The following is a 21,874-nucleotide window of genomic DNA, read 5'->3' on the forward strand; positions in this document are numbered from 1 at the left end:
AAGCTCAATGTGGCTTATACTAATCAGACCACGCAACACTGCAGACAGGGAGATAGGAGAGCGTGTCTTAAAGGTAATGGCATTTGGCACGGTGATTGGTTTTATCATTGTAACACCCAAACCACACCTATGCATAATGTAACGGGTATAGCGCAGGCGTTTAGAGGGTAAGAATAGCAACTTTTGCGGTGAATGCCCCTTGCCTTGTCCTAAATCTGATATTAGTGGCTTAGCAACTTGAACCTGGAATAGGGCCCCAGATCTCCAACCTGACGGCAGTAAGTCATACTCAGACTTACTTAGTATATACTAACAGTTAGTTAGTTAGTAGTTACAGATACAGGAGTAAGGAAGGTACTAACAGATACAGAAATCTTCTACATATAGTACCTCTACCAAGGCCAACCTGTTCAACCTGGAATGCCATATTTGGGCATGGGTGACTCATTGTGACTTCATCGTGATGAGGCTCGCATCATCACGCCGGACAGCTTATAACTGTTCGCGGTTTCAGTAACTGATAGATTCACCTGTATACACCATGTAAAAGTTATACACAAAACTCCAACTCTGATGTCCAAGACTCCTTCATCCACAGCACTGAAAGAGGAACCTCTCGACCACGATACTGAAGTCAGACCCGTACAATCCACTGGTGATCAACCCATAACTATTCCTGTATTGTAAAGGCAGACATCACCCACTGCAGTGGGCCAGTTCCCTGTCCCACTGAGTCATTTTCATAATATAACATTTTTATCCAAAACAGTTCCGGTGTGTAAAATGTTCCGTTGGACGTTGCATCTGAAAGAAGCACCAGGATACAATAGATACCAGACCGCTGTGACAGTGGGACTCAGAGTGTTCCATTTTAGAGGTTATGATGATCATCCTATTCTGGTTTGCATCTTCAACACAGTGTCTTTACGTTGGAGGGAATTGCCACCAGCGACAGCTGAAGGAGGAGAATATCCCCTCGATGTTCCCTCATTGTACGGTGGCCACACAACTGTGCTGATAGAGGATATGATTTACATGTGGGGTGGTTATAATTGGGACTTAGAGGATTACTGTAATTCGGTTTATGCATTTGATGTTGATATCCTCAGATGGTTCAAACACAATGTTTCTGGGACTGTTCCAGAGGGGAGGGGGTACCACTCAGCCTGTGTCATGGGGAAGGTCATGTATGTCTATTCGGTTCTTAAGTCTGACGTAATTTTGTAGTCCGATGTCACGTCCGGGTCCAAAAGGCACCAGCGTCGTCCACTCTTCATTGTAAACAACATGTTGGAACCCGTAAATCTTTTTACAATAACCTCCTTTTTCAGAAATGAACCATTGAGGGTTAATAAGGGTCTTAATGCTAATATCATAGAAGTACAAAGTATTTATTTATTATTATGATTTAACATTATTATTATTAACATTAAAACACTTGGACCCGGAAGTTATTCTAGCGGGGCGCAACGTCACGTCTTAACAATCGAATGGAGGATATCGATATTACAACACCCCAAACTGGTTCAATGACATCCACAAGTTGGACACCACCGCAATGGTCTGGTCTTTAATTCACACCAGACGAACTCTGTCACCTTTTCTACACAATCCTTCCGCCACCATCATTGGGACAAAGATGTTTGTATTTGGGGATGAGAATCAGAACGGGGACGAGGATCTGAACGGGAAAACAAACAACAACATCAGAGTGTTTGACACAGATACCAACTGCTGGCTGAGCACACCTTCTGCACCGCTTCTTCCAGGATGTTATTATCCCTCAGCCTTTGCCTACAATGGAGAGCTGTACATAATTCGTTGTGAAAATGATGATTATACTGACTTTGTAGATGTTTGGATATTCAACTCAGAGACCTTTTCCTGGAGGGTCAACACACATAAAATAGATTTTGGGTTTAGTGTGTGCTGTTGCTTGGTGGAAGATCGCATCATCCTCTTCAATACAGACCTGTATGTCTTAGACTTAAGTCCTAGTCTGAAGATGTTATGCAAGCTGGCAGTTATCCAGTACAATATGGAGCAGTCAGAACTCCCACACGACATCAGGTGGGAACTGGCAGCCATGAATGTTTTAGAAGAAGAAGACGACGACGAAGAAGATGAATCTGAAGATGAAGAAGACAGAGAAGAACTGGCAGCCATGACTCTTTCAGAAACAAGGGAAGCAGGAGACCTGGTACTGCCAGACCCCTGCACACAAGTCATGCAAAGTCTGGCAGTGCTCCGAGGAGCACTTATTCTAGTTTACATTATTATTAATTTCATCATGCGTCTCGCTAGCCAATCACAGCACGTCCTGCAAAGCTTAGATTGATTGTAGATGGCTGGGGAGGAAAAGAGGGACCGACCGCCCGACAAAGCCTCCTGTAGGCCGACCCCCCTGGGGTCTGGCAACAAAAAGATGTCACGGGCTATTCCTACCGGCTCGCTAAACACCATAGATAGGAGCTACCCTGACCTAAAAGGTGTGTGTATGTGCGTGTGGTCGTGTGTGTATATGGCAAACTAAAACAATATGGCACTGTTCCCCCCACGTCAACAACCCCCCAGCTCCACTCACCTACTGGCTACGGCCAGCCCTGGCGTTGGCCCTCACAGCCGAAGCGAGATGCTGGATCTTTCACTGTTCAGGTGCGGGGATAATAACCCACGTTCTTTTTATGGTATTTTCCGGTTTTCTTCTTTTTTTCCCCCGTAGGGTTTTTGTGCTCTTTATATATGTATTAGTCTCTGTACCACACCGACACGGGACCTCACTAGTACGGTGGGACCGTCAGTAACTTCTTATCGTACGCGAAGCTCCACTCTTCTCACTACTTTTAGACACTACAAGGCACAGTAGGACAGCGCTATCCATCCGTCGCTTATCTTCTAAATCCGTAGTTGATAGGTGGCCTCCGTATGTACTGTATACCAAACGTTACTAACTCCCAAACCGCAACTCCAAACACCCGAGCCGCCACGCTCTTCAAACACTTCCTCCTCCTGTCCCGGCGTGATGACGTTCACTTATATAGCCGTACCTCCAGTGGCCGGCTGCCGTTGTGACGTACAGAAAACAGTGCCAAAACAATAAATGAAAATAAACAAAACATGGGTGCAAGATGTGACAAGATATGTATGTATGTGTGCCTATATTGCCTACTGCACAATATCCTAACATCTCCCCCCATAAAGAAAAGAAAAAAAACTTTTTTTTTCCTTTACCCTGCAACTACACTAAATCCTATTCTCCTCTACACCTAACCTCTCACCCCGCTGCCCTAGACAGTGTGTCAGCAATGACGTTATCCTTCCCTGCTACGTGCTGTATACACAGATTGTATTGCTGTAGGACCAGACCCCATCGGAAAAGCCTCTGGTTCTTGGTCTTAAACTTCTCAATAAAAACCAGAGGGTTATGATCAGTATAGACCACAACCTCCCCACAGCCATTGGTCACATAAATTTCAAAATGCTGCAAACCTAACACCAGGGCCAACCCTTCCTTCTCTATGGTTGAATAGAGCTTCTGGTGACGATTCAACTTCTTTGAATAGTAGGCCACTGGCATATCAATTCCACTGCTGTCTTCCTGCATGAGCACCCCTCCGATTCCCACATCACATGCATCTACCGCCAACTTAAATGGTTTCCCGAAATCAGGTGCCGTTAACACAGGCTGACAAGTTAAAATGGCCTTCACTTGCTCGAATGCTCTCTGACACTGCTCATTCCAAGTATATCTCACAGTCTTCTTCAATAGATTTGTAAGAGGTTCTGTAATTGCTGCAAAATTTCGCACAAACTTTCTATAGAATCCACACATTCCTAGTACCCTCATCAACTGTTTCTTTGTCTGAGGTACTGGAAGATCAGTAATTGCCTGTACTTTAGCAGCACGAGGGCGGACCTGGCCGCGTCCTACTACATGCCCCAAATATGTCACTTGGGCCTTGCCGATCTCACTTTTTGCTAAATTAACCACTAGTTTTGCCTCGGCCAGCCGTGCAAAGAATTCTTCTATCTGAGCTACATGTTCTGCCCAAGTGTCATGGTACAACACCACGTCATCAATGTAGGTCACACAGTTCACCAACCCTCTGGTGACTTGGCTCATCAGGCGCTGAAAACATGCTGGTGCATTTCTCAAGCCAAACGGAAGAACCCTAAATTGATAAAGGCCATCTGGAGTCACAAATGCTGAAATCTCCTTTGCACGTTCCGACAAAGGCACCTGCCAATACCCTTTCAACAAGTCGAATTTCGACACATACTTAGCTGACCCTATCCTATCAATGCAGTCTTCAATCCGGGGAATAGGATATGAATCCGCTTTACTCACTGCATTCACTTTGCGAAAATCCACACACATCCTGATACTCCCATCTGACTTAGGAACGAGTACAATAGGAGAGCTCCAATCACTACTGCTAGGTTCAATAATATCATGCTCTAGCATGTACTTTATTTCTTCCCTAACTGCAGCCATTTTCCCTGGGTTTAACCTATAGGGATGCTGTTTGATAGGCAACGCATCCCCTACCTCTATATCATGTTTAAGCCCAGAGGTTAACCCCGGAGTATCTGTAAACACAGCAGGAAACTTTTGGATCAGAGCATGCACCTCAACCCCCTGCTCTGGCTCTAGATGTTCCACCACCTGACCCCACTTGGCCATCACCTCACTATTTACCAAGCGTATTCCCACTGGCTCCAAACTCTCTGCCCCACTATCTTCTTCTGTCTCACTCTTTTCTATGTTAATAGCTACTACTGGCCTCTCCCCCCGACCATGATACAACTTCAACATATTTATGTGACACAATCTTTTCTTCTTACGCCTATCCGAGGTATTAATGACATAATTAACATCATTTATCTTCTCCCCAATCAGATAGGGTCCACTAAAACGAGCATGCAGGGGGTCTCCCCTAATAGGCAACAGTACCAACACACTGTCTCCCACCTTGAAACTACGCGCCTGCACGTTTTGGTCATACGTAGCCTTCATTTTCTCTTGGGCCCCCTTCAAATGTTCTCTAGCAATTCCACAGGCTGCTCTCAGTCTGGCCTTAAACTCTGCTACATAATCTAAGATGTTCACCTCTGTCTCCTGCCCCAGAAACTTCTCCTTCACCAACTTTAACGGTCCCCTTACTTCATGTCCAAAAACCAGTTCAAACGGACTAAAGCCTGTTGACTCATTTACTGCATCCCTGGCTGCAAATAGCAGAAAGGGGATCCCTCTGTCCCAGTCACCTGGGTCCTCCACACAGTACGTTCTAATCATTGTTTTCAACGTCTGATGATGCCTCTCAAGGGCCCCCTGAGACTGTGGGTGATATATGGATGATTTCAACTGTTTTATACCTAGTTGGTACATTACTTCTTGAAACACTCCTGACATAAAATTGGATCCTTGATCCGATTGCACCTCTCTGGCCAGCCCATACTGTGTGAAAAACTTTATTAGTGCATCTAACACTGTCTTTGCCTTGATATCTCTCAGGGGAATTCCCTCCGGATACCTCGTAGCCACATCCATTATTGTGAGCAAATACTGATGCCCCCTTTTCGTTTTAGGCAGGGGCCCTACACAGTCTATCAACACCCGAGTAAAAGGCTCCTCAAAAGCAGGTATCGGAATCAGTGGTGCCCTGGGAATAACCTGGTTTGGTTTTCCCCCCACCTGACAGGCATGACATGATTTACAAAAATGTACTATATCCTTATGCATTTTTGGCCAATAAAAATGCTGTTGAACTTTGGCTTGAGTTTTCCTTATTCCTAAATGCCCTGCTGTTGGAACCTCATGAGCCAATTTAAGAATGTCCTCTCGATAACAGGGTGGGAGCACCACCTGATAAACTACCTTCCACTCCTGGTTAGCAGGACACTCCCTAGACCTCCATTTCCTCCTAAGTACCTCATTGTTCAAATAAAATCCCTCTGCTTCGTTCCCCATTTCCTCCTGTGGTATCGCACTCTCACACAGTTTCATAATATCTGGGTCCTCCTGCTGGGCACTCACCAAATCATTATGAGTAAATGTCTTAATCGAGCCCTCGACATTTGAAAAAAAAACATTGGCCAAACTACTCTGAGGAGTCTGAGCCTCGCCTACCTCGTCTTCCCTTTTTGCCTCAATCTCCAATCGAGCCTGTGCTCGCGTCACTACACAAGCGGGAAATATTCCTGGGAATTTGTCTTGTAACCCCTCAGTCTCCCTTGACAAAGCTGGAGTGGCAGTAATCTCAGGGTCTGCATATACCTTGTCCCCGGCTAGGTCATTACCCAAAATAAAATTCACCCCTGGTACCGGCAAACTGGTGACCACCCCCACGGACACCAGCCCACTCACCACCTTAGACCTTAATGTTATTTGGTGAATCGGAACAGATATGAACTCCCCTCCAACCCCCTTAATGAGAGCATACGTCTTTAGAAATGTTCTATCATTCTTCCCAACATTTTCTACTAACAGCGATTGACTAGCTCCTGTGTCTCGCAACACTACAACAGGACTCTCTTTCCCATCGACCATGACTGATCCTTCTGAAATAAACTCTTTGTACATCTCCAGGGTTCTCTCCTTTTCTCTCCTCTCCTCTGACTCAGGGCCCATCGACACCACCCCCACTGGTTTTACTCCACCTTCTCTTCCCACATCATTTTGCAATTTCCAACATTCTGCCTTTATATGTCCCTTTTTACGACAGTAATGACATGTTGGCCCAGATGGCATTGCTGAGGGTACCCATGGCCTGTCATTCCTCACCTTTATGATCTTCCAAATGAGTTTTTATTCCTGGGGCAATGCTATTTTTAAACTCCTCTGTTAGGATAAGCTGCCTAAGTTGACTATAATCCTGATTCACATTTCGGGCCCGACACCACCTATCAAATGCAATTTCCTTCTGTCTGGCAAATTCTAAATGGGACTCCCCCACTTTCCTCTGCAAGCCCCGAAATCTCTGGCGATATGATTCAGGTACCAATTCATAAGAACCCAATACTAATTTTTTTACTATCTGATAGTCAGCCGACTTTTCTTCATCTAGAGCTGCATACACCTCTTGAGCTCTTCCTGTCAATGCACTTTGTGCTAGCACCGACCAATATTGTGAAGGCCACTTTAACCTGTTTGCCACTTTTTCAAATGACAAAAAAAATACATCAACTTCTTTCTCACAAAACTTGGGCACGAGGCATATATTACGCCCCACCTCAAATGGTTTCTCACTTTTACCCACCCCGTGCTCCAATTTCTTAATTTCCAATTGGATTCTCAGTTTTTCTTTTTCTAGTGCAATACGAGCAAGCTCCCGCTCCGTTTCCCCCCTTTCCTTGACTCTCACTTGCTCAAGCGTTACCCGTTGTAACTCCACTGATGACAAATGCTGTCGAGTGGCGTTATCAAGCGGCTCTCCCCCCACCCGTTGCACCAAGATCTCCACCATTTCTCCCTTCTTCATCTCAGGCGTTAATGCCACTTCTAAATGCTCGGCAACTCGGCGCAAATCCTCTTTTTTTAGCTCATACCACTCGCTAAGCCTGCGAATCTTTTCTAAAAACGTCTCGGGCGTAAATTCATCACCCATGTTTACTTTTACTGCTTAACTCCTCGGCTACTAATTATACAACAGTTCGGTTCAGTAAAGACGAGCCCCCATTTGTCACGGGCTATTCCTACCGGCTCGCTAAACACCATAGATAGGAGCTACCCTGACCTAAAAGGTGTGTGTATGTGCGTGTGGTCGTGTGTGTATATGGCAAACTAAAACAATATGGCACTGTTCCCCCCACGTCAACAACCCCCCAGCTCCACTCACCTACTGGCTACGGCCAGCCCTGGCGTTGGCCCTCACAGCCGAAGCGAGATGCTGGATCTTTCACTGTTCAGGTGCGGGGATAATAACCCACGTTCTTTTTATGGTATTTTCCGGTTTTCTTCTTTTTTTCCCCCGTAGGGTTTTTGTGCTCTTTATATATGTATTAGTCTCTGTACCACACCGACACGGGACCTCACTAGTACGGTGGGACCGTCAGTAACTTCTTATCGTACGCGAAGCTCCACTCTTCTCACTACTTTTAGACACTACAAGGCACAGTAGGACAGCGCTATCCATCCGTCGCTTATCTTCTAAATCCGTAGTTGATAGGTGGCCTCCGTATGTACTGTATACCGAACGTTACTAACTCCCAAACCGCAACTCCAAACACCCGAGCCGCCACGCTCTTCAAACACTTCCTCCTCCTGTCCCGGCGTGATGACGTTCACTTATATAGCCGTACCTCCAGTGGCCGGCTGCCGTTGTGACGTACAGAAAACAGTGCCAAAACAATAAATGAAAATAAACAAAACATGGGTGCAAGATGTGACAAGATATGTATGTATGTGTGCCTATATTGCCTACTGCACAATATCCTAACATGATGATGATTTGTTTTCAAGTCTTATTAGAAAAAACATCATTGCATTACAGTATGAATTATGATGTTTCTTACAATTCAAGAGGACCGCTCTATAAAAAAATCACACCCATTGTGAAGTGAGCGGTGTGGTCATCACAAGTGATGGAAGCTCACTTAAACAAGACCAGGAGACCTGGTTCTGCCAGACCCAGAATAAATTCCCTTTTATGCCCATGTATGGACGAAAGAGGGACAGACTTTTCCACAAAGTGGACAGACTTTTATGCCCATGTATGGACGAAAGAGGGACAAAGCCTCATGTAGGCCGACCCCTTGGGTCGGCCTACATGAGGCCGACCCAAGTGCAGTGCATAGTCCTATTTATAGGTTATTAATTTCATCATGTGTCTCGCTAGCCAATCACAGTGCTGAATAGAGTCAGCCAATAGAGTCAGCCAATCACAGTACAGCTAGGGGTGTACTAATGTTGAGGGGTGTGCTATTATGAGCCAATCATAGTACAGCGAAGGGTGTACTAATGAGGTTTCCCAACCCCACTTATAGGGGGGGGCTACACCGCTCAAAAACTAATGTGAGTGTCCTCCCATTCCTTAGACTAGAAGTTCGGCCGGCTGCGCCGGCCTCACATCTAGCGCCCACGCCCACGTAGCGTCCACGCCCACGTAGCGTCCACGCCCACGTAGCGTCCACGCCCACGTAGCGTCCACGCCCACGTAGCGCCCACGCCCACGTAGAGACCACTTGGCAGCGCCGATCACTGGCGTAGCGTCATGAGGGCTAGTGGGGCCATGGCCCGGTCAGTGAAGATTTGCCAGGAAAATGAATTCTGCTCCGACAACAATAGACACATCGTAGTCTGTAGGAGACATAAGCATGTCCTAAGAGGAGTCCAAAAGAGAATGGATCCTGGGAGTCATGAATTAAATTACAGAGGTGAGTAAATAACTACATGTGCTCAAGTACTGCACTTTACTGGATATCTATCTATCTATCTATCTATCTATCTATCTATCTGTCTATCTCTCTATCTCTATCTCTATCTCTATCTATCTCTCTCTCTATATATATACATATCTAAATGGCGAAATGGCTGGGGGGAAATGGGCAATATATTGTTATTTAATATTGTTATTTTATTATGAGTATTAATAAGTTATGATGATTAATTATATCATATGATTATAATTTTTGATTAAGATATATGATCTTATAATAATCATGGGGCATGTATAATCATTATCTAATAATCAAATAATAATACAATGAGTCATCATACATCTTTTCGGTGGCGGGTGTTATACGGAAATGTGTGACCCTGTACAATCTGGTCAAAATGGCGGCCGTTTGTGTGTTGTTGCGCGCGTACACACACACACACACACACACACACACACACACACACACACACAAGGAATGTGTGTGGAGATGGCGGCTGTTTTTGTGTGTTTGCACAACAGTGCATGTGGACACACGAATGGTGAGTTGGATGCATCTTTTAATAATCAGAAGACGCACAGTACTGCACACACACACACACACACACACACACACACACACAACAAACTATACTATAAAACATTTGGCACATTGTCAAATAATATAAGAAAGAGGCAAACATGTTGAAAATAGCCGATCTGCAAGCTCACAACGCCTCTCAACGTGAGGGTTGTGAGCTTGTAGATCTGCTATTTTCACAATATTGACTTGTGGAACGGAGTCAAACAAAATGGGGGGGTCCCCAGTTCAAATATGATGTAGGGGGGGGGGGCGGGGGATAGCCACTGCCCTAATCGGACTGAAATTGCAACATAATGCAGCCTAAACGTGCGTTGCACGGGGCGGTCCTGCCATTACGTTACATACCACAACATACATCATCTACAATGGACTAACGGAGCAGCAATAATAACATTCACCACACGAATATTGTTGACAAAGTGATTGCACAGCCGCTGCAGGTATGACAACCACGTTAGCGTTAGCTACATGGCAACTATCACAGCGCCCTGTCCGTCGTCGCTGCGACTGACTGATGGCTACAGCCATAGATATATGTAAACACTACAGCAAGCTCTCTGCGATGGCATTGTCTGGAAACTGCTCGTAGCGTGACAGGACCAATGAGAGTGAGCGCTTTCGTTGTTGCTAAGATACGGTGCATGGCACACGGCGTCTCTACCCCATAGCTTGTAGATCTCTCACACATGATTGGCGTAGGCTGCGTTGCCAGGTCTGACTTTGTGTCTAAGCAATGGTCGGCTTATTTTTGCGCGCCTTTGGGCTCGTTCGCATAGTGCGCACGGCAGCGCTTGTTTAGCGTACGTCAGCGCGACGTGGCAACGGACGTGGCAACGTGAAAGGGAAGGTGCATGATGATTGGCTGGTGAAAAGAAACACCCGGACGTGAATTTTGAGTGGGCGAAGTGATTTGCATAAGTATTGGAGCATAATGCGTTTGATATTAATTGTACATCCTGCAAGTACAGTGATGGGATGCGAAGCAGCTGGTTTGACAGGCAGAATATTGAGGAATTTTGGGGGAAAATGTGGAGTTAGTTGGGCCATGTGTCTGCTTGGCCATTGAGCCCATACACTCGTGTACACTCCATGACTGTGGCCGTCAATTATGGTAGCAAGATTGTAGTGACTTAGTCCATTCAATTCTCTTAACACATTGATGCCAAAACCGTGAATGAGGAGATTATTTTTTTTTTTTCACATGGGGCGCTCTAACACAACTTTGGGATCATCCATCTCTAAAATGGAAAGGACGGATGTGGATCCGTGCCAAAAAAACAACCTCCCGTCCACTCCCATTATAACTCCTTGAGAAAAAACTCTCCATTTCAAGCCATTTTCGACGGACGATCACTCTGCAATGGCGGATCGCGTTAGAAATATTATTGTTCCAAGCGATAGTCGGGACCCTCGACCATCGTGCACGCACCCTTTTAGGCCTGTGACAAACAGCCAAAAAGGGCTTTAGTTTACGAGATACCCCTACCGGAGGTAGAACCAAACACAACATAGTTTTTCTTCATCTCTAAGGCCTCCCATACATGAAATGGATTGTTGTGTAAAAATATTTTACTGCAAAAGTGGTGAAATTGATATATATAAAGTTATACACCCCAAACAAAAAATCCAATCCAAGCGCATCATCAAAGACAAGCACCACCTAAGTGACAAACTGTTCAAAACCCTACAACGACCGCGGCCGGGCAAGGGGCCCTACCGCAGTATCAAGAGTTCCACCACCAGGTTCTGGAGCAGTTTTAATCCGGCTGCTGTCAGAATGCTGAATGAGGCATGAGCCCTGTTCAGCAGCCTGACAACAGGCGGTACTGCCCAGCTGGTCGCAGACTTTTCTGGCTCTTCCTGAACACACCTGTGGATTATACCAGGGACAAATGACTTGGACATGGCTCCCCCTCTCCCCCTCATGGAGCTACTTGCGGATTATACCAGGGTCAGTCCACCATTAGGTGGACGCACTGACCTTTTGCACCTTAATCCCATGTATTACCCAATTGACGCCCCTGCGGATCAGTGTTTCTGGAGAAGCGCATATCTGAATGACTTGACGCTGCAGGCACCACACTCCCTCGCCGATGCGCGCTCCGAGTTGTCGTCGGCCCCATATACGCCAATGACCATATAATGTTAACGATAATGAATTTATATTTGTATATAGTGCTTTTCCAAACATAGTTACAAAGTAACTACATGACGGTAAAAAGAGCAGCATGATTAACACTAGAGATAAACTAAACTAGTCCTAGGTGGAATAGCCTCTATGCACAGCAGCCATATTGGAAATAAATTGGGCCTCTTCTTACTTCCTTCACAGGTGTTACCAATGATACTAATGAAGGCTCTGTTCCATTCTGGTCAGGGTGCTGATATCGCGCATGTTGGCTCACTAAGACACTCCATTTTGGCTCCCAAATGGCCCCTTATGGTGGGTGTGTAACTCTGACTCTCAGAGTTATGGGGGTCCTTGAAAATAAGACAACCAATATGCCACACTAAATGGAACAGAGCCTTAATTAGTATTATTGGTAACACCCGGAAAGGAAGTACGGCAGGGGCCAAATTCCTTCCCAATATGGCTGCTGTGCATAGAGCCTATTAATGGAGGTTCTGTTGCAAGGCCCAGACGGGTGAACTTCAGATACAGATACTGAAGTCCACATCAAGGCAAGATGTGCAAAGTCTACAACAAGACAACACACACGTCTCAGAAACGCTTTAGAAATCTGCTGCTGTGCATTATTAAAAGTGTTACTTATTTCAGAGTGCGCTGATGACTTCATTTGCCATCTTCTGCTTTTTGGCACAAAATGCTGTTCCTTTGAAACTATTCATTTAAAACTCTTAATATAAGTGAAATGGAATGAAAAGAAAGTTATGTTACATTGAAAAACCACTTGAAAAACATAGCAGCAACTGTTACGCTCTATTGGAGCAAGCACTATTACATGAAGTTCAACTACACTTTCACTCATTGCAATGTAATCTCCCAATCTGTGACTGTATACTGCCATCTAATGCTCACCTGTTTTAAATCTTAGATCTGGGACATCATTTAATTAATTAGTATACTACAATATAGTAAGCCTATATCTTCCTTGCTTTTGAGAACACTTTATGGTTATGTCTCAGTGATAAGCTATTAGTTGTTGTACATCACATTTACACAATATGATTTGTATTTACTTATTGAAATTATCTTTATTTTGAACATGTTTTACCATAAAAACATTAATAACATTGATGTATTGTCAAACTACATATCATGCCAACAAGATGAGGAAATTATATGATGTACTGTATATCTGTAAAAATACAAAATAAGAATTATGTTCAGTGAGTTATTTGACATTAGCAAGGTGAACAAAGCAAATTGTAAGTAAATAAAAGCATTACTGATATTATGCAATAGTTAAATATTATTCATTTAAGAGTATTCATTGGCAATAAAAAGGATGCTAGTTTAATGTCATGTTCTTTAGCAGCATAGATATATTCACTCCAATATGTTAATGGAGTGAATATGCTTAGAGGAGATGAATATTGTATTTGACATATTGAGTCATGAATTCATGGTCAATATAATATTCAGATTGAATCTAAAACCAGTTGAACCACCGATCCATTATGAGCAAAGATTAAAAGTGCTTGTTATTATATGGCACATGTGTGAAAGTGCTGGGCAATATAAATTACATAGTAGAAACGATATGATCTACACAAATAAAAACAACCACTTTGTAGAAATGACATCCTTCTTCAGTGTAGTAAGTGTGGTCCTGATCCAGCCCTGAGTGTACCAGAGCCATGTTTTGAGTCCGATTCCCTCGTCAGGGTTCCAGAGCCATATTTTCAACTCCAACTTTATGTCTTCGAGGCTGTTCAGGAGACAAGGAACATGATTGAAGTAAATAAATACATATCACAGCAACTTAAAAGTTTTGTTAGGGCAACTCTCAATCTACGATTTGTGAAAAGGCTTGAAAGGAGCCTGCCACACTAGCGTGCTGTTTCCTAAACCAGTGGTTTTCAACCTTTTTCATGCCGTCTGAAAATGTTTTGTTCCACATTTGCACACATTTTCAAGATTTTTCAAAAATAGCTTATAGATCTGCTATTTTTGAATAGCCAAAGCTAAGTGGTAAAAATGATTGTGACGCTATGTTAACTAATTTTGCTGGGGACCCCCTGGTACTCCCCCCAAGGACCACTGGTGGTCCCCGGACCACTGGTTGAGAACCACTGTCCTAAACTATTAAGTGCAATATGTAAACTTGTGTTTTGGTAGTATCATTCTATACCTATGTACTCCTAGACCAGGGGTCTTCAACAGGGGGTCCGGGACCCCTAGGGGGGCCTCAGAGTTACTACAGGGTGTCCGCCAAATCTTTGCGTGAAAGGATTTTTTTTTACCTTATCCACTTGAAGCATCCATTTTCTGAGGAGAACTTTAGCCAAAAATAGCAGATCTACAAGCTCACAACGCCTTGCGCTTGTGAGGCGTTGTGAGCTTGTAGATCTGCTATTTTTGGCAAAGAGGTGTTAACAAGTTGAATCTGAAACAATTGTATACAATATATAGGGGTTCCCTGCTTCATCTCTCTCTCAGCTAGGGGGTCTTTGGCCTGTAAACGTTGAAGAACCCTGTCCTAGACCCTATGGAATCCACATGACTGAAATCAGTCATGGCAAATAAGATTTTAAATTCATGTGATGTACCATCTTTAGCTACAGGAGTGGTTTCAAAACGTCAAGAGGGAAGTTCCCTGTGTAGCTCTATGGGTACACACTCAAATTTAGAACGTTCATTTAACTTTGAAAGTGTAAATAGTGACCCATATATTTTGTGCACAGTTTCGCTGCGAGCAAGCCAACGGTGCCGGAGATAACACAGACAAGACAGAATGACATACACACGGACAGACGGACGGACAGGGGGCAAAACATACTCTCTCGCCATGCCTTTCGGCCTGGCGGAGACAATAATCGATATTTGCAGCCTTAGTGTGTTTATGTGTGCATGGGTGTGTACCTTCTCATCACATCCACAGCAGCAGCAGCAACAGCGGATGAGAACCAGGCTGATCAGCAGGAGAACCATACCTTCACACAGAATGGAAACAGAACATTGGAAAAAGACAGCAATGTGTACAAGTCACAGTGGAGCTGCCTCTGTCATCAATGTGTACAATTCACAGTGGAGCTGCCTCTCTGTCATCAATGTGTACAATTCACAGTGGAGCTGCCTCTCTGTCATCAATGTGTACAAGTCACAGTGGAGCTGCCCAGTGGTGTTCTAGATTTTTTTGGAGGGTATACTATAACAATTCCCCCCCAGTTCCTCCGGCACGCACACGCGTATAATTAATCAATGTAAAAAAATTGTGCGGGCTCAGTGCGCGTTTCGGCCCCGCACAAACTCGGCCAGGCCCACTCAGGCCCAGTTTCACAGGAACACTGAGTAGCCTACACTTACAATATGCTTTGTACTGATGTTCTACTGTTTCTAATGTTAATCGCCCAGTAACTCAACCACTTCGGAGCTGCTTTTAGCCTTGGATGCATTTTTTTTGTATTACCATAGAAGTGCAAGGATTGTTATAAATAAATGCTGGTTAGGCTTATCAGATATAATAGCAGTGTTAACAGCAAGCTTTCTTGTATCTATTACAGAATAGTATTAACTTGGCATTGAAGACACAAACTGTATTGAAGATGCAAGATTTTGCTGTGCTATGATGCTCAATTTGAATACTAACTACTAAAGTACTCAATTCAGTGACCTACGTTCAATGAAGTAAATGGCAGGTCGTTGAAATGTGTGAATTCCTTCGCCAGTAGCCATTAATTATCACCTCAAGAACAATAGCCACGCACATGATAAGCCTTCACCTCAGAGTTAGACTAGTCAGACGGTCAGACCACATTCTTGCTGTTTGTATTTCTGCGCCCCCCAGCCCAGCCACTCCTGGGTGCAGCGTATCAGATACGTCGTTTCAAACTGTTTTTGAATGTATGCGGTGGCGACGCAAAAAGTCTGCAGGCCATACTGCATATACAGCGTGCGTACTACGGTAGAACACACCACTGGAGCTGCCTCTCTGTCATCAATGTGTACAAGTCTCAGTGGAGCTGCCTCACTGTAATCAACAGATTGCTATATCGCAGGCAGTGATGGAAAAAGTACTCCATTTTTTTATGTTTGTCTAATCATTTACAAGGCAGAGGTCACTTTACAGCCCTTACATACACACAGTGATACATGCAAATAGATGCTGATAACTTTAGGAGTAAACACGTTGCACAAAGCACCCACTAAGCATTCCGGGACGCATTCGTCTGTCATTTTTAGATTTCTCTGGCTATTCAAAATGAGCAAATCTACAAGCTCATAACGCGGCACCGAGTGCCGCACTATGAGCTTGTAGATCTTTTTTTATCGTGAAAATGTGTGCAAATCTTTGAATATATATTTTTCAAAGCGAACATTTGTAACACAAATCTTTGCTTCTGGGGGAATCTACACATGTCATCTAAATGTCTTTTGGAAAAAACGTGTTGCTATAATCAGTGGTTCTCAAACTGCTTCATGTCAAGAACCACCCAAAATGATATGTATTTGGCCGCTGACCCCCCCTCCCCCCATCTCAAAATGTCTTGTTCCAGGGACCCCCCAGAAGCAAAGATTTGAGTTAAAAATGTTTGCTTTAACAATATTATATATATATATATATATATATATATATATATATATATTCAAAGATTTTCAATTTTTTTTAATATTTTTCAAAAATAGCAGATCTACAAGCTCATAGCGCAGCACTCAGTGCCGTGCTATGAGCTTGTAGATCTGTTATTTTTGAATAGCCAAAGTATAAAATAATGGCTAAAGTGGTTACACAGATGCGTTCCTGGTCTTAACCATTTAAAACCGCAATAAAAGATCTGAGTTGCAACAGTAGCCTTCTTGGTACGCACTGTTTTCACTCTACACCAAATCTCTTCACCAAAAAAATCCTGATCTACGAGATTGTGTGTGAGCTTGTAGATTGGCTATTGTTTGGCGAACATTTCCCCAGAATAGGGATGCAAAATACTGCAAACTGTCTTAATACTGCCATTTGATTCTTCTTTTTCTTTTTTTTATTTCTTTGTTATTGTTTGCTACTGCTGCCACATTGTGTGAAGAACCAGAACAAAGGCCGTTTAAATGAATGCACCTGTACATAAGATGGAGCAATAAAGAAACCTTGAACCATTGTGTTACTTTTGTGGGAAACCGTGGGTGAGAGGAGTTAAGTACTAGGAAAACCGACTGCATTTTGTTGTTCAGTGTGTTGGTTGGGTGGGTGGTTGTGGGCATGAATGACACCCACAAATGAAAGAGTAATCCTATAGGTTACAAGCCTGTGTAGTGGAACGCAGTGAGCTGGGATTGAACCTGAGGCTCCCACTCGCCAGTCCGACGTGTTACCTGTCATGCCAATAGGGCTGAGCCCACTTGGCAGGTCTGTTGCACGCAGGTACTTGGCTAATTTGACTGTGGGGGCTACAATCACCCCCCAGATCTTTGGAGCGCGTCCTCGCGCTTCACACTTCACTCCGCGGACCACCGTACACAACGTCCCTCATGTCAAATATCGTACTTTTACTCCACTACAATTATTTGAAAACTTTAGTTACTACGGTAGTTACTTTGCAGATATACATTATTATACTATAAAAACATACATTAACCACTTTAGCCCTGTTTTATATATACTGTAGGCTATTTGAAAATAGCCAATCTATAAGCTCACAACGCATCGCGATGCGACACATTGTGAGCTTGTAGATCTGCTATTTTCAAACATTTTAGTACTTTTACTTTTGGTACTTTATAAGTATATTTTGATGCCAATACTTTTACTCAAGTAACTTAATAACTATTACAACTTCAGTGGCTGTAGCTGCTCTACCTGATATAGAAGGTCTAACTACCCTTCAATGAGAAATGTAGATTATGTGGTCGGGTTAGCCTGATTATCAGACAGAAGCTGCGTGGAGCTTCAGCCTGACATTGGCTGCAGTGTCCGCGATTACCAGCGGGAGGGGATTCGAATTCCCTAAACCAATCACAAGAGATTCACGATTCCGCCTACATCTGACGTCATCGTACAGCTTGTTTTAGCAGATATTCACTGATTGGCTTGTCGTTAGACCACTCCCACCTCCGACTCTGATTTGTCAGGTATCTCTTCGATCACGAAAAGCCATAGGCTGACATTATAATGCCAGACCAAGAGGAGCTCACTCAGAGAGTGGGCGGGGTCTATGAGCTGGAACCAGGCTATGGTCGGGTAGGACACTTACTGGTCGACATGAGGTACTGCATTAAAGTAAAAACTGCTCAAACCAGCTCTCCCTTAAAACATGCTCGATAGTAAACCTGGTAGAATGGGTAGCAGCTTTAACATGAAACAGGATATTGTTCTGAAGACCAGTGTTGGACAGTTACTATGTAATACCGTAATATTATTAACTAGTAGTGTAACTTATTGCAATAGCCAAAACAATAGTCATTTTCCTTTGGCTATTCAAAAAATAGCAGATCTACAAGCTCATAGCTTGAATATCTGCTATTTTTTTTTTAAATCATGAAAATGTGTGCAAATCTTTGAATCAAATTCTACAGATTCTATGTCTTCTAAATCCTAACAGTTTTTTGAAAAACACGTATGTTTCTATATCAGTGGTGCTCAAACTGTTTCATGTCAAGGACCCCCAAAATGATATGTATTTGGCCCCATCACAAAATATGTTGTTCCAGGGACCCCCAGAAGCAAAGATTTCAGTAAAGCATGTTCACTTTAAAAACTATGTATATTGAAAGATTTGAACACATTTTCACGATTTTCAAAAAAATTGCAGATCTACAAGCTCATAGCGCGGCATTCGGTGCCGCGCTATGAGCTTGTATATCTGCCATTTTTGAGTAGCCCAAAGAAATCTTAAAATGACACAGATGCGTTCCCGGTCTTAAGCATGTGCCCTCTTGCTAAATTATTGGATAGCAAAAGTAACGAAGTAATGTAACTATTTACTCTTGATCGCAAGTAATAAGTAATGCATTTGCATGTTTTATTTAAGTGATTAACTTGCCCAAGCTTGCTCAGGACTAGCTTACCAATAAAGATGAAGAAGACAGCGCAGGAGCCGATGTCCCAGTCAGACTGGAAGAACTCTTTGGATTCGAACCTGGACACAATGTCATTGAACTGCTCCTTCACCTCTTCTCCCAGATCCCTCTTCATCATCCCCATTGTCACTGGAGCACAAACTACACAAGACATAAGGTATGACAGTGGAGAACGGTGAACCAGTGGTTCTCAAAGTGGGGTCCGGGGACCCCCAAGGGGTCCTTAGGGGGGTTCCAGGGGGTCCCCAGCAAAATGTGTTAATATGGCATCACAATCATTTTAACCACTTTAACCTTTTATATACTTTGGCTATTCATAAATAGCAGATATACAAGCTCATAGCGCGGCACCGAGTGCTGCGCTATGAGCTTGTAGATCTGCTATTTATGAAAAATCTAGAAAATGTGTGCAAATCGTTTGAATATATATATATATTTTTAAGCGAACATTTGTAACTCAAATCTTTGCTTCTGGGGGGTCCCTGGAACAAAATATTTGAGATGGGGGTCCGCGGCCAAATACCTATCATTTTGGGGGTCCTTGACATGAAAGAGTTTGAGAACCACTGCCCTACATCAGTGACTTTTTCATGTCAAGGATGCTCACATTGAAGGTTTTATACCTGTGACTATTATGATCAAATAGAATACTCCATGACCAAAATGTATCAATTGTTTCATTTGTAACCTTTATGAACTTGGATTAATACATTGATAAAGAAAGTGATTGAAAGCACAGTGCCCTGTGTGCTGAAAAAAAAAGATTCACTGATATGGTCACCATAGACACAACTAAATGCACTTGCTAAATAACGTTTGGAGTAAGGAAATATTGTCTGGTTTGTGATGTGTGACTACAACAACACATAACTTGTTTTCATTTCCAGTCATCCGATCTGTCATGATCACAACTTAAAAGTTATTTGTTTTTTTTAATTAATCTTTGTTTTGTTTGTACATTTTCTCTGTATTTTGTGTTGATATTTGAACGGTTTGATTGCTACTATATGTCTATGAAATGAATAGCAAGCACCTCAATGGAAACAAGACCGCAAGGACATTTTTGGACAGATCTTTTAGTCAAAGTATTATACATGTAATTGTGATGTTTACATTTTTTGCCTAATAAAATATATATATATATATAAAATAAAAATTTAAAAAAAGTAGCCTGCTGTATGTTATAGCTCAATATGTGGTGGTCCATTCCACAATTGGGGACACACAATTAAGTTATAATAAGAGAACAAAATATTTGGAATGACGGTTTCCCCTTTTTTAAATTAAATTACATTTCTTATAGAACACACTTTGTTACGTTTTCAGTGTTTAGTAGTATTTAGGACATTACGAGTTACAAATGTAGACCTGTTCTGAAAATCAATAAAACCTACTAAAATAATGATAAAAAAGGTCAACTTGGTTATGCTATATATATATATATATATATATATATATATATATATATATATATATATATATATATATATATATACTGAGATACATTAGGTCAAATATAGTCAACATGCGCATTACGAGTTTTTCTATTATCTGAGGACTGCGAAATGTATTTTTATTGCATTTTGTATCAGCCCTAGCCATGGTTCACATGACGCTCGTCCGTCACAAGCGCCATGGAACCACTTGTTCCTGGTTTTCGATTTGTTTTACATTCACACCTGCTACATAAACGTTCATATTTCAAATATAAAGTGCTGACCCCCATGCCACGGATGTAAGAAGTTGAGCCGCAAAAGGTATAAGTGCCTGTCTATTCCGTATTGTTCAATAAAAAGCTTTTTAATCCGATCGCCGTCCATTTTCTCCAAAATGTCTCCGATGCTTTCAAATGCGCGACACTACCGGTTGGGGGTGTGTATTGCACTCTGATACATTACAAAAAAATAATAGAAAATGGCCGCCGATTCGATTCAAATGCTTTTTTATTGAACAACACGAGAGATACGGGTACTTATCGCGGTCCGGCTCAACTTATTACATCCGTGGCATGGGGGTCAGCACTTTATATTTGAAATCTGAACGTTTATGTACATGTGAGAGTTGTAAATGTAAAACAATCGAAAACCAGGAACAAGTGGGTCCATGACTGGCATGGTATGACAGTCATGTTTCAGGGCTATATATCAGCGACAGCTTTAATTTCTCTGACCTCATTGGAAAATAAGAGAGAAATAACTAATAACCTATATTGGTTTTTGCTCAAGTAGGCTAGTAATCACATTTCAACATTATAAATCTTACATCAAATGAATCCAAAGAGTAATCCTAGTGTCTATAATCTGTTCTAAGCCTGTTTAAACATACCTGTCAGTGTTGTTTGGTTTAGTGGCTTTGTTTCCTGGTTAGAAATCACCTGCTTTCTTGACACACCTGTTCAGGGTTGCCAGATCTGCTTATTATAATTTCCCCACCAGATTTTATTTGAAAATAGCCGATCTACAAGCTCACAACGCGTCGCATCGCGACGGGTTGTGAGCTTGTAGATCTGCTATTTTCAAATAGCTGATGTATATGTTAAAGTGCACGTGTGGCCCATAGTCGCTTCTTTTGGGCTGGTTTTCCAAGACCTGGTTGCTTGTTTCTCTCACAGAATCTGGCAACACTGCACCTGTTGGCGGAGAAGCACTTTGCCGTACGGCGGTGCAGCGCGCATAAAAAGAACAGATCTACAAGCTATCAACGCGTCACGTCGCGACGCGT

At 42.9% G+C, this 21,874-nt stretch overlaps 1 protein-coding gene across 2 annotated transcripts; it reads right to left on the bottom strand.

The window, feature by feature from the left end:
- Nucleotides 1–13,476: 13,476 nt before the first annotated feature.
- Nucleotides 13,477–21,544, bottom strand: smim22 (small integral membrane protein 22). 2 transcript variants are annotated; one of them, XM_084072167.1, is made up of 4 exons: nt 21,479–21,544; nt 19,142–19,294; nt 15,008–15,078; nt 13,477–13,853 (listed from the first exon to the last, which is right to left on the bottom strand). In XM_084072167.1, the coding sequence occupies exons 2-4, from the start codon at nt 19,275–19,277 to the stop codon at nt 13,806–13,808; spliced, it is 255 nt and encodes an 84-aa protein (XP_083928293.1). In that variant the 5' UTR covers nt 19,278–19,294; nt 21,479–21,544; the 3' UTR covers nt 13,477–13,805. The 2 variants fall into 2 exon arrangements, with proteins under 2 accessions (XP_083928293.1, XP_083928294.1); XM_084072168.1 differs by having other exon boundaries at nt 19,142–19,282; nt 21,479–21,539.
- Between the last annotated feature and the right edge of the window lie 330 nt (nt 21,545–21,874).

The sequence above is a fragment of the Gymnoscopelus microlampas genome (assembly GCF_963454915.1).
Source record: "Gymnoscopelus microlampas genome assembly, chromosome: 11".
Classification (NCBI taxonomy): domain Eukaryota; kingdom Metazoa; phylum Chordata; class Actinopteri; order Myctophiformes; family Myctophidae; genus Gymnoscopelus; species Gymnoscopelus microlampas.

Bases quoted from the DNA above. Each gene is read 5' to 3' on its own strand.
- smim22 (XM_084072167.1), bottom strand. From the start codon at position 19,277: ATGGGGATGATGAAGAGGGATCTGGGAGAAGAGGTGAAGGAGCAGTTC. The intron at 15,079-19,141 runs GTAAGCTAGTCC...TTCTGTGTGAAG, and splicing joins TGTCTTCTTCATCTTTATTG to GTATGGTTCTCCTGCTGATC. The intron at 13,854-15,007 runs GTACACACCCAT...TCTCCTGAACAG, and splicing joins GCTGTGGATGTGATGAGAAG to CCTCGAAGACATAAAGTTGG.